Genomic DNA, 15,229 nt, shown 5'->3' on the forward strand with positions numbered 1-15,229 from the left:
TTTTCTGTCTGGGGGTGTACCCATAGGGTTTCTATCTGGGGGTGTAGACGATGCAGCTCTACGATCACGTGACATTTCCTGTTTCGCTGAAGCGAAGGAGATCATCCAGAAATATTAAGGTATTTTTAAGGTAAGACCAAATCATATTTCTTTAATATCAATACTAGGTAAGTTAATGTTTGGCGAGGAAAAATAGACCTCACCGAACATACGCAGTTCTTTTTGTCCGGGAAAACGGGAACGCATTGTCCTACGACATATTTAGTCCGTACAATTATAACATTGACCGACGACAAACCGTTTCCAGACTTAGAAATGCATGATTCGATTATTATATTATTATTGGTCATGGACAGATCAGGGGGCCGTCTGGGTTCACTTTGTTTTGACGACACCGATGACCTATATTATAGATACGTTTAGGCCTTTGTTTATCATTTATAAGTAGCCGCAGTTTCAAAAACAGTAGCCCTGGACCAGGGAAGTGACTTGGCCAGGTGATTTGCTATCGATAATCCTTAGTCGCGATTATATACAATGAATTGCTTCATGTTGTCATCTGTGATTTCCACATTTGGTTGAACAGGTTTGTAGCATTGTAACAACACTAGACCCAAGTGGCTCGAATTGTTGTTGTCGACTAGTATTTATATCATATAGTTCACCGTTTTGATGCTTGGTTTTCTATTTAAGTGACATTTAAGTGGTTTACTGAAGATCGTCTAAATGCTGTCTTTTATTTGAAGAGGGTTAAGGCTATGCTGATTCAGTCGTCCTCTTCTTACCTTGTCTGTCTCTCTGCCTCTGTTTCTCTGTCTGTGCCTCTGTTTGTCGGTGCTTCTGTGTCTGTCTGACTCTCTGTCTGTCTGTATCTGCTACTGTCTGTCTGTGCCTCTGTCTCTCTCTGCCTGTCTCTCTCTCTCTGGCTCTGTCTTTCTCTCTCTGGCTATGCCTGTCGGTGCGTCTGTCTGTCTGTCGGTGCGTCTGTCTGTCTGTCTCCAGCATCGATGGCTCTCATCTCTCTCGAGGACCTCGATGGATTAGACGATGAACAAATAGCAGAGGAAACGGCTGACGGGTCTGAGGCAAGAGAGGAGATGGAGAGCCAGCGCCTCCTCAACCACTGGCAGGCAGTGGGTCGTACTCATCACGTGTCTGTCCCTACAGGTGAAGGCCAGTCCCACACGCCTGTTCATCATACTGAAATCAAAGTAGCCAGGGCAATTTTTTGGGATTTCTTGTCTTGACAGAAATGACTGGACCGATCCAGGAGATGACCCGCCAGAACCAGCAGAGGGAGCAGATCCCATTCACAAACATCTCCTGCCAGGACAAGGTCCTAATATAACCCAATCAGAAACCATAGAAACACTCTAGTACTTCTAGACGTTAATATTCTACTAGTACTTCAGATGTTAGCATAATAGTATCAGTCATAGTACTTCTAGATTTTAATATAATACTTTCAGTCAGAGTACTTCTAGATGATAATATAATGCTATCGGTCATAGTACTAGCCTACTAGATGTTAGCATAATAGTATCAGTCATAGTACTTTTAGATGTTAATATAATACTATCGGTTATAGTACTTCTAGATGTTAATATAATACTATCAGTCATAGTACTTCTAGATATTAATCTAATACTATCGGTCATATTAATTCTAGATGTTAGCATAATACTATCGGTCATTGTACTTCTAGATGTTAATCTAATACTATCGTTCATAGTAATTCTAGATGTTAGCATAATACTATCAGTCATAGTACTTCTAGATGTTAATATAATACTATCAGTCATAGTACTTCTAGATGTTAGCAATATTATCAGTCATAGAATCTCTACTTGTCAATATAAAGATACTTTCAGTCATAGTACCTCTAGATGTTTACATAATACTATCTTTGTTAAGACTTATCTTTGCCCTGATGTCTATTAACAGATATCTGCATATGATTGCAGAATATTTAGGCAACCGGACAAGATTTGGGCATTGGAAACTGGTTTCCCTTTGTAGTCCCAAGTATTATTGACCAGTCATGTTTGAGCAGGCTTTGACTGCATGCAGGTCAACAGTCTGGAGGGCAACAATCTCGTAACCCAATCTTCTGACGACGATTAAGGTTTTTGTTAGCTTTGAAATCTGTTCATAGTGATCGGCCGAAATGTCGTCTGGACTTGAAACACCTTCAAAGATAATGGTACATCCTTTATCCAGTCCCAGAAATATTGCCTGCACTCAGAGGTTAATCGGCTTAAGACGATGGAATGTGTCTGTGTCTGAGATTGGCTTTGCCCTAACCTTAACCTCTAGACATCAGAATGTCCTACAAATGCAGTTTTGTTGGTTGTCTTTCATATTTTTTTACAGATGTGTGCATGCCTGTGTGTGTAGCTAGGGGAGGGGCTGATTGAAGAGAAGGTGTGTCCAGGAGGGATGTGGGCGTGTGTCACGCGCAGGGAGGAGCTGTATGAGCAGAGCATCTCCAACGCCTTCATGAAGCTCATGCGCTTCATCTGCAAGGAGAACTCCGCAGGTAGAGCACATGCAGAGGGGGTCACCATTCACAATAACGATTCAGATCAATATGATTGGATGGAGTCATACTTCGATACGACTTTGATATTGTTTTGTTTTGATGTGGTTTAGATACGGCTTGATACGGCTCGATATGGTTCTGATACGGCTGAATACGGTTTTGATACTGCTTGATAAGGCTGGATATCGTTTTGATACTGTTTGATACGGTTTTGATATTGCTTGATACAGTTTTGGTACTGCTTGATATGGCTGGATACGTTTTGATACTGCTTGATACGGTTTTGAATACAGTCTTGATATGTTTTTCATATGGCTTGAATCGGTTTTGATACATCCACAGAATGTGGATGTATCATTTGATATGTAACCATTTGACTGTAGAAGGCCTGGCTATTAATTTATTTTAAGCAAATAATCGCCCAAGATGATGTGACTTCTATTCATATTCCTAGGAATGACAATCGGTACCAGTTTGTAATTTGCCTTTTAAATATTAGTACCTTGTAGGTTCACGTAAAAAAATGATGCAAGTATTTAAATAATGCCACCACATTGAACTATTTGGACCTCACAGGCCGCTACCTGGGAATGACTATACCTATAGTCAACATCATCCACCTGACGCAGGACGGCAGCGCATTCGAAAAGGACGTGGTCACTGCTTATTACCTGCCGTCTGAGTTCCAAGCCAACCCCCCCGAGCCTGCAGACCCGGAGGTGTCCATCGTCTTCAGACCTCCCTTCCCCGTCCTGGCCAGGTCAGTTCCATCTTTACGGCTGCATAAGGCGCAACATTGGGAGGTGAGAACAAGCTAACAACGGTAAAGTCACGCTGTTCAGAGTAGTATTATCAAATAGGCTGGGTTTACCAGGTAGTCAGTAGCTTTTGCACTGATTGCCAATCAGTTTTTATAGGCCATCAGGGAATTGACATCGGTGAACCAATCAGGACTGAGGCTCACAAACAGCCAATAATATGGGTGGATAGCGTGAGCCACATCTGAGTAATGGAAGATAAACAAGAACAGAAGGGACGAGCAGAGGAATCTGGTGGCCGAAGGAGCGTTCGGCTGTTAAAATAGTTACACAGTTGTAAATTTCAGCCAATTAGATAAGTCTGGTTCCGCTCGGTCACTGTTAAACATTTACAACACCCCACCAGCATTTGGGACACGCTATTTATTTTACATCCAGTGAAATAATAGCAAAGATGAATATGTTTCAGGTAATGGTTTCAACAATACACAAAAACACAATTAAAACATGAACAAATGATTGATTATTGTGAGCCTTCCCTAATAGAAACACATCCCGCACTATCTAACCTAATCCCTCGCTTAACTCCCTGTAGCACAAGATGCTGAGCCCTCACCTCTTCCCGCCCTGATTCAGGACATTCTCCGGAACCACGACGGAAGAAACGTTGTCCCATCAGATCCACCAGCTGTGGGAGCATCTGGGCCCGTCTGGAGACTTCCAGCGGGACAGCTATATGGTGGCCGTGTACACCAACCCTGGGGTGGCACAGCGGCGCAACGAGATCTGGTTCCTCCATCGAGACCCCTAGGAGCTTCTGTCATGTGTATACCTGTGCACTCTGTGTACTCTGCACTGCACTCTGTGCCCCTACTGTGCACTCTTTACTTACTGTATACTGTACAGGGCGTACGTGTTCCTACTGTGTACTGTGTGCTTACTGTCAAATGTGTACTTACTGTATACGGTGTACTGTGTATTGTACACTGCATTGTACAGTATAGTGTACTTAATTCATACAGTGTACTTATTGTATGCAGTGTACTGTGTAGCTACTATACACTCTGTACTTTGTACCTTCTATACACTGTGTACTGTATACAGTGAATCTATTGTACACTGTGTACTTACTGTACACTCTGTACTTTACAGTGTACTTACTGTATACTGTGTACATCTCGTCTGCACCCCCTCACACCGTCTGTCCCGTCCCATGTTCAGGTGGAGTCGTCTGGGGAGACTGGGGGTCCCAAGGTGGTTTGGGTTCTCTGGGGGTCCCAAGGTGGTTTAGGGTTCTCAAGGTGGTTTAGGGTTCTCAAGGTGGCTTTTGGGTTCTCTATAAGGTTTTCATGGTGGCTTGGGGTTCTCTAGGGTTTTCATGGTGGCTTAGGGTTCTCAGGGGTTGTCTTGGTGTCTTAGGGTTCTCTGGCGTTCTCCTGGGAGTTAAGGGTTCTCTGGTGTACTCATGGTGGATTAGGGTTCTCTTAGGTTTATCATGGTGGCTAAAGGTCCTCTGGGGTTTTCAGGTGGTTCAGGGTTCTCTGGGGTTCTTAAGGTTCTCAGGGGTTATCATGGTGGATTGGGGTTCTTAAGGTGGCTGAGGGGTTATCTTGGGTTCTCAAGGTGGGTTAGGGTCCCCTTGCATTCTCATTGTGGGTTAGGGTTCCAAAACGTATCCTATTCTGCTCATTTGGGAAAATCTAAGAAATCTTGCTGCCTGTTTATTTACCTTTGAATAGAAAGCAGCGGTAAGATTCAGGATTGTTTTTAAACTTTGCATCATGCCTCATCTCTAAGAGGGAGAGGACAGATACAGACCCTGAATGATAACCAACCACTCCAGATAGAGGTTAGCAACAATTACAATTCTCTATACAAAACTTACATATTTTACGACATGTCTTGCTGTTCATTGTAAGTTCGAAGTATGTTTCTAAATAAAATAAAAAATATTCACAGTTGTAAAATTAACATTGCATCATAGTTTTCAATAAATCATCATGAAAAAGTATATCAATGTGGGGGTCACATTATTAAAGCCTTCTTACACTGACTTGATGATTTCACTCTTCGTATTGGACCCCCTGACATGATGCTTAAGCTTACAGGCTTAGGGTTAGATATTGTATTAAGCTTACAGGGTCAGGGTAAGGTATTGTATCAAGCTCACTTAGGTATTGCATTAAGCTTACAGGGTTAGGGGTAGGTATTGTATGAAGCTTACAGAGTTAGGTATTTTATTAAGTATACAGGGTTAGGATTAGGCATTGTATTAAGTTTACAGGGTTAGGTATTCTATTAAGCTTAGGTATTCAATTATTATATTAATTATTATTATTATAGGTATTGTTTTATGCAGCTTAATAGAAAGCATTCTGCATGACACCTCTATTTGTTATGTTTGCCTCCTAATTTGGAAAATTATTATTTGGATTCTCAATAATCAATGCCTTCACAAAATCTTTTCATCCGTTATTATTGCACAATACAAGTGTAATATATAGGCCTGCATTTTTTAAATGAAGCATGCTTTTGTATTATTAATTATAAGATGTTTTTATAAGGAAACGATTCATTCTTAATAATTTAAAAAAATAAATATGAGATGATGCAGCAATTGCGCCAGGGGGCAGTCGTCTACAGCTCGAAATAAATTCACAGGCGCCGAAGAAAAAGTGTGCGTGTGTGTGCGTGTGCGTTCGCGCTTCTGTGTGTGTGTGTGTGTGTGTGCATTTGGGTGTGGGTGTGGGCGAGCGAGCGCATGTGTGTGTGTGTGTGTGTGTGTGTGTGGATGCTGATGCTGGGAAGACGAATGGCTCCGAGGAAAAGGAGGATGCCGTGAAAATGGAGGAGCGCGAGTGGATGTGACTGTCCGCATCTTGGCTCCGATAATCAGGTATTGAGCACATTTATGTGATTTATATATTCACTTACCCTAACCCTCTCATACCTTTATAATGATAAATTGGAAATCCCGTCCTGAAAGTCATTGTTTAAGTCAGACTTTTCGCAAGGCCGACACTAAACATAGGTGCGACTATATTTTAAAATAACGACGAAATCCTATCTCCCATTAATCGGTATGTGTTCTATAATACCAACATTGACATGATGCCAATGTAATAATATGGGGTAAGGCAACTTTACAGTCTAAATGTGGTTTCGGCCTAGTCTACGTGTTATATTATAGGCTACTGTTCATTAGCCTACCTAGATACCTGTATGGTATTTAGGCTGCAAGTCATCTCGACGCTTTAAGCTCCCCTATATCTCTTATGATGTATACTTCTGGGCTGTGTAGTCCTATATAGGCTGTAGATGCTGTTTATATGTATGTATATACATGCCCACACATATATATTGTATATGTAGTCTTCTTGTGTATCCAGACGAGGCCTATAGGGCTGGTGATGTGTTAGATGTAAACTACGCCCCCTGTTGGCGGAAAAGGGATAGGACTAGGTGGGTCTCGGCAGTAGGAGCGCCTCGCTGCACTGCGGAGCATCTCTGATCCGGGACATCATGACTTAGTCTGCAAAGGACGGATTGTTGTCTTCAAATAAACGGACTTATTGCGTCGAGTCGAAACGATATTCACCAACCAGGAATATGTGACTGGATGGGAACTTGTCATGCAGACTATTGATGCGTCTGTTAGGTCTAGGCTTGAACACAACTCATGTTGGCGTTTGGTCACTATCCAGAATTGAAATACGCATGTTATAAATAAAAACAACATGCCATCTGAAACTGTGTAAATACAAGGCATTTGTAAACTCGACTAGAAGCCACGTGTTTTGGTAGACCATTTATGCGACATTAGTTATTTCACTTGGAATTCTTTCTTATTTGTGGTTGTTGAGGCCATAGTGGGCCGTTTTGTGTCTAACTAAAACTACAAATGAAGATCCCCAAAAGACGGAAAAGGTGCCGTCCTTTTGGCAGGTAGGTCGTTTCTGACCGTTTACTTCTGTACAACTCATTCAATTGGTTTTCCTGTAGTCATTCCATTTGAAACTTTATCTTGATAAATTAAATGCCTAATATTGATCGGATGATCAGTTTCTACTGCAAACTCGTTGAACAAGAATTAGTTCTACTACGCATGCGTATCGAGAAGCTATGACTTTGCACTGCAGTCAGTGCGGCCTGTGTTTGACCGACACCGTTGTTCTCTTTGTACATCCCTTCATATGTAACCCTACATATCAGCAAATTCTTTGTGATTCATATTTATATATCCACACATACCTTATGAATCATATTCATACAAAGTCATATTCCTTATATTCATATTTATTTCCCAACACATTCCTTATGATTCATATTTGTCTATCCACAATTCCTTATTATTCATCTATATATACCTCACACATTCCTTATCATTCATATTTATATATCACACATTCCTTATTATTCATATGTATGTATCTCACATATTCCTTCTAATCCATATTCATGTATGTCTCTATAGATTACTTATCGTTCTATCATTCAATCAACATGTTGTTTTTGAAGTACACTTATAGTTGATTGGGGACTGGTCAAGGACTGGAACATGAAATGTAATTTAGGAAAGGCCATTCTCTCCACCAAATAGCCCCTAACGTGGAGCCTCTTGTGATGTTGCTGGTATGTTTGCATAGTAGAGTAATGTTTGACTTTGTTTGGCTTGTAGGCTAACAGAGTGAGTTTGTCCGGCTGTGGCTTTGTTCTCAGACGTCAGGTGTTGAAGGAGCTTGTAACTATGGTGAGGTCACACTGGCTGCAGTCGCTTCCTGGGTGTTCCCCAGTACCTCCCACTGCTGCACTTCCCCTCAAGACATGTGTGGAGACATGTGTTGGTCAGATAGCCTACACCCCCCTGCTGTTCGGGTGTCCACGCATGTTCTGAAGAACAGATCTGCTGCACAGCCTATGGATATCATGACCCTCAACCTACCAGAGTACATATACACGTAACATAACACTAGCCCTAGCAAAATCCATGTACACATAACATAACGTTAGCCCTACCAGAGTAAATATACACATAACATAACGTTAGCCCTACCAGAGTAAATATACACATAACATAACATTAGCCCTACCAGAGTAAATATACACATAACATAACGTTAGCCCTACCAGAGTAAATATACACATAACATAACATTAGCCCTACCAGAGTAAATATACACATAACATAACGTTAGCCCTACCAGAGTAAATATACACATAACATAACACTAGTCCTACCAGAGTTAATATACACATAACATAATACTAGCCCTACCAGAGTAAATAGACACATAACATAACACTAGCCTTAGCAGGAGACATGTAGACGTAACATAACACTAGCCCTACCAGAATACATATAGCAAAAAGATATAAACATAATATATACCATAATGTATAACACCACAATATATATACAAATAATATATACTATCATGTGTGCCACAATATATATACGCATAATATATACTAAAAAATGTACTAGAAAATATATAGACATCATATAAACCATCATGTATAATACCTCATCATGTGTAACATGATAGTAAATGGTGTAGCTGTAAGCCTTCTAACTACTAAACTCTTATGAAGGCCTGCTCTGGTAAAACAAGATTAAAAATATATTTATACTTTCCAACTAATAAAACCAGCAGTTAAATAACCTAACGATCTGATATCCATACTCCAATATCCCAAAGGTCCAATATCATAAAGTCAAAATATAATGCTCTCATAATATAAAGCTCTAATATAATAAAGGACGTACATCATGAAAGTTATCATAGCAGTAAAGCTCTAAAATCATAATGGTGTAATACCAGGAAAGCACTAATCATCATAGAGCAGTAATATGAGTAATCTTCCAATATCATAAAGCTCTTCTGTCATAAAGCTCTAATATCATGAAGCTATGACATCATGAAGCGCTATTATCATAAAGCCAGTATATCATGACGCTCTAATATCTTTAAAGCTGTCATATCCTTAAGCTCGAAAATCATAAGGCTCTAATATCTAAGGCTCTGATATCATCAGGCTCTAATATTTAAAGCTCGGATATCATAAGACCCTATTATCTAAAGCTGTGATATCATAAGGTTCTATTACCATAGGATCTAATATCATAAAGCTCTATTATCTAAAGCACGGATATCACAAAGCTCTAATGTCATTAGGCTCTAATGTTATAAAGCTCTGATATCATAAAGCTCTAATCTCTGTAAAACCCTCATATCATAAAGTTATAACATCAAATAGCTTTCATATCATGAGACTCTAATACCATACAGCTCTAATCTCTCATATCATAAAACTTCACTGTGGTCTGCGCTGAATTCAAAAACTGACGAGGAAGAAGTTTATAGTTCTTCTTAGTGGTGGTATGTTAATATTAAATCATATATATGTAATCTCTTACTAGGGCATAGTAGGAAGGGTTTCAACATGAGCAGCAGATCTTTCTTCATAGACTCCGACAGACTGATCCCCGTCAACACTGCCAGCCAAACCAGGACTGTACTGGATGGCTTGGTGCATTGGACAGTCTCAGACCAACAAGGACAGATCACAGAGCGAATGTTTAAATGCTGGGCCAGGCATGATGATGTGCAGCTAAGCTCTGCATGCACAGTGGATGGCTAGCTAACCCTAGCCCTAATGCATGCAGGCTAGCATGGTTTGGGGACTTTCCGTGAGAAATATATTGAGTATTTTTTACATAAATTAATTATTAATCATTATTGAGGACAGAAAGATAACCCCTGCATGGTGATAGGGTTAGGGTTAACCCTACGACTGTATTCAATGTCCTCGGGGTAGAGAAACCAGTAGACTACATGTATACATGTAGGTTGGGTTAGAGATACCAGTAGACTACATGTATACATGTTGTTTAGGGTGAGAGATACCAGTAGACTACATATATACATGTAGGTTGGGTTAGAGATACCGTAGACTACATGGTTACATGTTGTTTAGGGTGAGAGATACCAGTAGACTACATGTATACATGTAGGTTGGGTTAGAGATACCGTAGACTACATGTATGCATGTAGTTTAGGGTGACAGATACCAGTAGACTACATGTATACATGTAGGTTGGGTTAGAGATACCGTAGACTACATGTATGCATGTAGTTTAGGGTGACAGATACCAGTAGACTATATGTATACATGTAGGTTGGGTTAGAGATACCGTAGACTACATGTTTACTTGTAGGTTGGGTGAGAGATACAAGTAGACTACATGTATACATGTAGGATAGGGTGAGAGATACAAGTAGACTACATGTTTACTTGTAGATTGGGGTAGGCCATACCACTATATTTGGACGTTTCAGAATTGCAGAATGAAGTAGTATTTTTCTTTGTATTGACCTAATTGTTTTTAGATGTAATAAGCCATGTACAGTTGGTTACATAGCAACTAGTCCCCTTAAAATGAGGTAAGAGAAAGACAATATTCAGTTTCAGAATCAAATTATTTCCTCCAATTCTTGAAAAAAGCTCTGTCTTTCTCTACTTAGTAAAACATGCTTATTTTGTACTTCCCTCTGGACCTAAGGTTTAATGCTAGGCATGTTTAGCTACTATATTATGGGATTGTACTATATAAAGCATGGCTAACCATGCTAGGTATGGTAAACCACTACAGAATGTGTGTATAAGACTGCTCAGATTGGATGCTGTTCATAGTCCAACAGTAGAAGGCTCTGGATGTACTTGACAGCAGCGCCTAGTAGAACCAGTAGCAGGCTGTGGTTATACTGGCCAACTACCATTAGAACCAGTAGTAGAAAATGGTTGCATCGGGCAGCTCCCAGTTTAACCAGTGGGAGGCTGTAGAAGTACTCAGCAGCTCCCAGTGGAACCGATACGAGGCTGTGCTTATTCCGGGAAGCTCCCAGTATAACCAGCAGCAGACCGTAGTTGCTCTGGGCTGCTCTCAGTGTCCACCAGTAGCTGACAGGTTGTGCTTGGTGGCTGCTAGTATAACCAGTAGCAGACTTTGGTTGTACTGGGCACCTCCCAGTAGAACCAGTAGTAGACCTTGGTTGTACTAGGCTGGTCCTAGTGTCCACCAGAAGCAGATCGGGTTTGTACTGGGCAGTTTCCTGGATACCCAGTAGCAGGGACACTGGTTGTACTGGTCAAGTAGAACTAGTGGAAGACTCTTTTTATACTGGGCAGCTCACAGCAGAACCAATACAATACTTGTATTGGACTGGGCAGCTCCTGCTTCCCACTGGGTTTGTGGTGGTATTGGGCAGCTACCAGAATGCAACTCGAGGAGGTTAAGAGTAAGGACAGATGAGGAAGAGGAAGGGTAGGTCTACTACACAGCAAGGGGAGAAAAGAGTCCAGTCCCGTCGTTGAACAACGGCCCTCCGCTTCCTCTTTCAGATAAATGGCTCTTTCAAACTGGGAGCTGCACGCGTGCTGTCCAGCTGGCAGATGCAGTGCCTAGTGCCAGGTGACAACGGCAACATGAACGGGACCAGTGAGCAGGTGGACATCCTGCCGCCCAACTGCATGGTCAAAGACCGCTGGAAAGTGGTGAGTCCTCCCCAGCACCTCCACACCCACCGTGCGGATGATACACTGCTACCCTGTACAGCAGGCCTATTCAACTAGCGGCCCGTGGGCCAAATGCGGCCCCTCTTAATCTTTTTCTGGCCCGCAAGAGGTTGCATGCAAAAAATAAATAAAATAAAGGAGAAACATAGTTGCATGCAAATCAGGTTTCTGTGTGTAGCCGGTGATAGTAGCCAGTATCAGTAACCCACAATCAGAAACTGGCATCACTTATTCTGACAATGTTTGGCTCAACCGATACGTATGAGTCTAGCTTTTCTCATATGAATGCCATCAGAACAAGGGCACGTTGCTCGATGACCTATAAGAAGCTGCATGAGTGTCTCAGGATGAGCCAAACTAGGCAAACGAGGCAGTGCAATCTTTCTCACTGACTCACTGGCTCAAAATGTCTCATATGTACAGTAGTTCTGTTTTGTAATGATTCAAACAACATTGTTGAATTCTAAATACGTGTCCAAAATATGTGAGAACAAAATCTTTTATAATGATACGATTAAAAGTGAAGAAGGAAGGAATGCGTCTGACAAGTTTATTCCATGTAGTAGTACTATATATATTAAGTTAACACTACTTTAAGTACGATTTATTTGTAGCGATTCATTGACGTAGTTTTACTCTGTGTGGCCCATGAACCCCCAGTGGTTTTCCTTTTCGGCCCACTTGTTAAGGAGGTTGAATAGCCCTGCTGTACAGGGTACTGCATGTGTATTTAATACTGAATGAATATGTATGTTTAATACAGTATATGTATGTATGATACTTTACATGTATATGTAATACTGTATATGATGTGTAATACTGTATATGTAATATGTAATACAGTATATGTATATATAATACAGTAACCAACAAATAGTACTGTATATGTATAGTACTGTATATATATATATATATGTAATGCTGTGTATATGTATATGTTACACAGTATATGTAATGCTGTATACGAGTACTATATGGAGCCATGTCTGAAGGAGAACCTAACCATCCTGATGAATGCAGCTCAAGAAGATCGGTGGTGGGGGGTTTGGAGAGATCTACGAGGCCTTGGACCTGCTGACGCGGGAGAACGTGGCGCTGAAGGTGGAGTCGGCTCAACAACCCAAACAGGTTCTGAAGATGGAGGTTGCGGTCCTCAAGAAGCTGCAGGGTAAAACTAACGCAATCTCTTCTTTCGTAATCTCTCTGTCCGTCTGTCTGTCTGTCTTTCTGTCTCTGTCTGTCTTCCTCGCTGTTTGCTCTCTCTCTCTTTCTCTCTGTCTCTCTGTCCATCTCTCTGTCCATTTGTCTGTCCATCTATCTCTCTATCTCTCTGTCTGTCCGTCTGTCGCTGGCTGTCTAGCTATTATTTACTTATGTTAGTTATTACTTATTACTTATGTTTTCATCTAAATGGCTAGTTGGCCAGCCAAATGAAGGGAACACTAGATTCAAATCCTTTTTTCTTAGTAAAGCTTAAACAAAATGATGTTAGATCTCTGACCCCTCCACTTCAATGTCTCCCTTTCCAGGTAAAAACCATGTGTGCAAATTCATCGGCTGTGGGAGAAATGACAAGTTCAACTACGTAGTGATGCAGCTGCAGGTGAGACCAGACGTAGTGGACTCCCAGTGGTGACTCCAGACGTTGGCCTTAGGTCCTTGATCCCTGACGTAGGCCCTAGGTCCTGACTCCCAGACGTAGGCCCTAGGTCCTGACTCCCAGACGTAGGCCCTAGGTCCTGACTCCAGACGTAGGCCCTAGGTCCTGACTCCAGACGTAGGCCCTAGGTCCTGACTCCCTGACGTAGGCCCTAGGTCCTGACTCCCTGACGTAGGCCCTAGGTCCTGACTCCAGACGTAGGCCCTAGGTCCTGACTCCCAGACGTAGGCCCTAGGTCCTGACTCCCTGTGGTGACGTAGGCCCTAGGTCCTGACTCCCTGACGTAGGCCCTAGGTCCTGACTCCCTGTGGTGACGTAGGCCCTAGGTCCTGACTCCCTGACGTAGGCCCTAGGTCCTGACTCCCTGACGTAGGCCCTAGGTCCTGACTCCCAGTGGTGACTCCAGACGTTGGCCCTAGGTCCTGACTCCCTGACGTAGGCCCTAGGTCCTGACTCCCTGACGTAGGCCCTAGGTCCTGACTCCCTGTGGTGACGTAGGCCCGAGGTCCTGACTCCCTGTGGTGACGTAGGCCCTAGGTCCTGACTCCCTGTGATGACCATGATCAAGACGTTGGCTGACGCGGCAGATTGCAACCCACTTTAAATTGAAGCTCTGCTGTAACCGAGTCAAAAATAAAATTACAAATGTTGGGCTTTTCCAAAAAACGTATACAGTATTTGCAGTTAATTATGTCTAGTTGTAGAATAGTTGGGGGTAACACCAGTTGTTGTATTCTAGGGCCGTAACTTGGCTGACCTGAGGAGAAGCCAACCACGGGGAACGTTCACGATGAGTACGACTCTACGGCTGGGGAAACAGATCCTGGAGTCCATCGAGGCCATTCACTCTGTGGGCTTTCTTCACCGCGACATCAAACCGGTACGTCCTTCTCTGTTCTAGTGCCAGGTAGGTGTGAACCTACCAAACCACATGTACTCTAGGTTGGAATCTACCAAACCAAATATTCTCCAAGTTGGAATCTACCAAACCACATGTCCTCCAAGTTGAAGCGCCATAACCCTAACCCTAACCCTCAGACATATCCAGTGTTGTTTTGGGACGACATTAATGAACTAAATGTAAATTCTGTTTCCACAGTCCAACTTTGCGATGGGCCGGCTTCCTTCCACCTACAGGAAGTGTTTCATGCTGGATTTTGGTCTGGCGCGACAGTACACCAACACGACCGGAGACGTTCGACCAGTGAGTTAAAGATGCTATGGAAGGATTACTTGGTCAACATACTCATAGTCGTGAGAACTAAATTATGTGATAGTGGTTGGGGAGGTTGCCTTAGGTTCAGTGAATTAATGAATATCGGATTAATATGGGGCTGACTAAAAAGGGTTAGTCTTAGTCAGGCAAAAATGAAGAAGTGCTAGGGTTAGTAAGTTAGAGATGTTACAAAATAATTAGGGTTAGTGAAAGACATTAAAGGGCCCCTATGGTGAACTTAACCATTACAAGCCGTTTCAAAATCTGCTCAGCCTTGTGACTTGGTGACATCAATGTGTCCACCTAGATTTATGGCTTGTAATAGTTTATCACACTCATACCTGGTGGTAGAGTTAGGATTAGTCAATTAAAGAGGTTAAGAAGTGTTAGAGTTAGTAACTTGAATATGTTAAAAAAGAATAGTTAATCAACATCTACATGTTGCAGAAGGGTCGGGGCTAGGGTTAAGGCCCTGA

General features: G+C 42.0%; 2 protein-coding genes across 11 annotated transcripts in view; both read left to right on the forward strand.

Moving 5' to 3' along the window:
- On the forward strand, window positions 1-5,311 carry soul4 (heme-binding protein soul4). 2 transcript variants are annotated; one of them, XM_060047909.1, is made up of 6 exons: window positions 1-130; window positions 1,003-1,167; window positions 1,251-1,336; window positions 2,398-2,539; window positions 3,119-3,302; window positions 3,937-5,311. In XM_060047909.1, the coding sequence occupies exons 2-6, from the start codon at window positions 1,008-1,010 to the stop codon at window positions 4,109-4,111; spliced, it is 747 nt and encodes a 248-aa protein (XP_059903892.1). In that variant the 5' UTR covers window positions 1-130; window positions 1,003-1,007; the 3' UTR covers window positions 4,112-5,311. The 2 variants fall into 2 exon arrangements, with proteins under 2 accessions (XP_059903892.1, XP_059903893.1); XM_060047910.1 differs by having other exon boundaries at window positions 37-119.
- A 705-nt stretch (window positions 5,312-6,016) lies between these two features.
- The window catches only part of ttbk1a (tau tubulin kinase 1a), a 32,758-nt gene continuing 23,545 nt past the window's right edge, over window positions 6,017-15,229 (forward strand). For all 9 annotated transcript variants that reach the window (XR_009524937.1, XR_009524933.1, XR_009524930.1 and 6 more), the window contains exons 1-6: window positions 6,017-6,196; window positions 11,704-11,856; window positions 12,898-13,045; window positions 13,407-13,480; window positions 14,277-14,417; window positions 14,637-14,741. Coding sequence is in view for 1 of the 9 variants with exons in the window: in XM_060047837.1 (XP_059903820.1) it covers window positions 11,755-11,856; window positions 12,898-13,045; window positions 13,407-13,480; window positions 14,277-14,417; window positions 14,637-14,741 (570 nt within the window). In the remaining 8 variants the exon portion in view is untranslated. The remainder of the gene's footprint in view (window positions 6,197-11,703; window positions 11,857-12,897; window positions 13,046-13,406; window positions 13,481-14,276; window positions 14,418-14,636; window positions 14,742-15,229) is intronic.

Source organism: Gadus macrocephalus, chromosome 3, assembly GCF_031168955.1.
Source record: "Gadus macrocephalus chromosome 3, ASM3116895v1".
NCBI classification, from domain to species: Eukaryota; Metazoa; Chordata; class Actinopteri; order Gadiformes; family Gadidae; genus Gadus; species Gadus macrocephalus.

Bases quoted from the DNA above. Each gene is read 5' to 3' on its own strand.
- soul4 (XM_060047909.1), top strand. From the start codon at position 1,008: ATGGCTCTCATCTCTCTCGAGGACCTCGATGGATTAGACGATGAACAA. The intron at 1,168-1,250 runs GTGAAGGCCAGT...TTGTCTTGACAG, and splicing joins TCACGTGTCTGTCCCTACAG to AAATGACTGGACCGATCCAG. The intron at 2,540-3,118 runs GTAGAGCACATG...TGGACCTCACAG, and splicing joins CTGCAAGGAGAACTCCGCAG to GCCGCTACCTGGGAATGACT.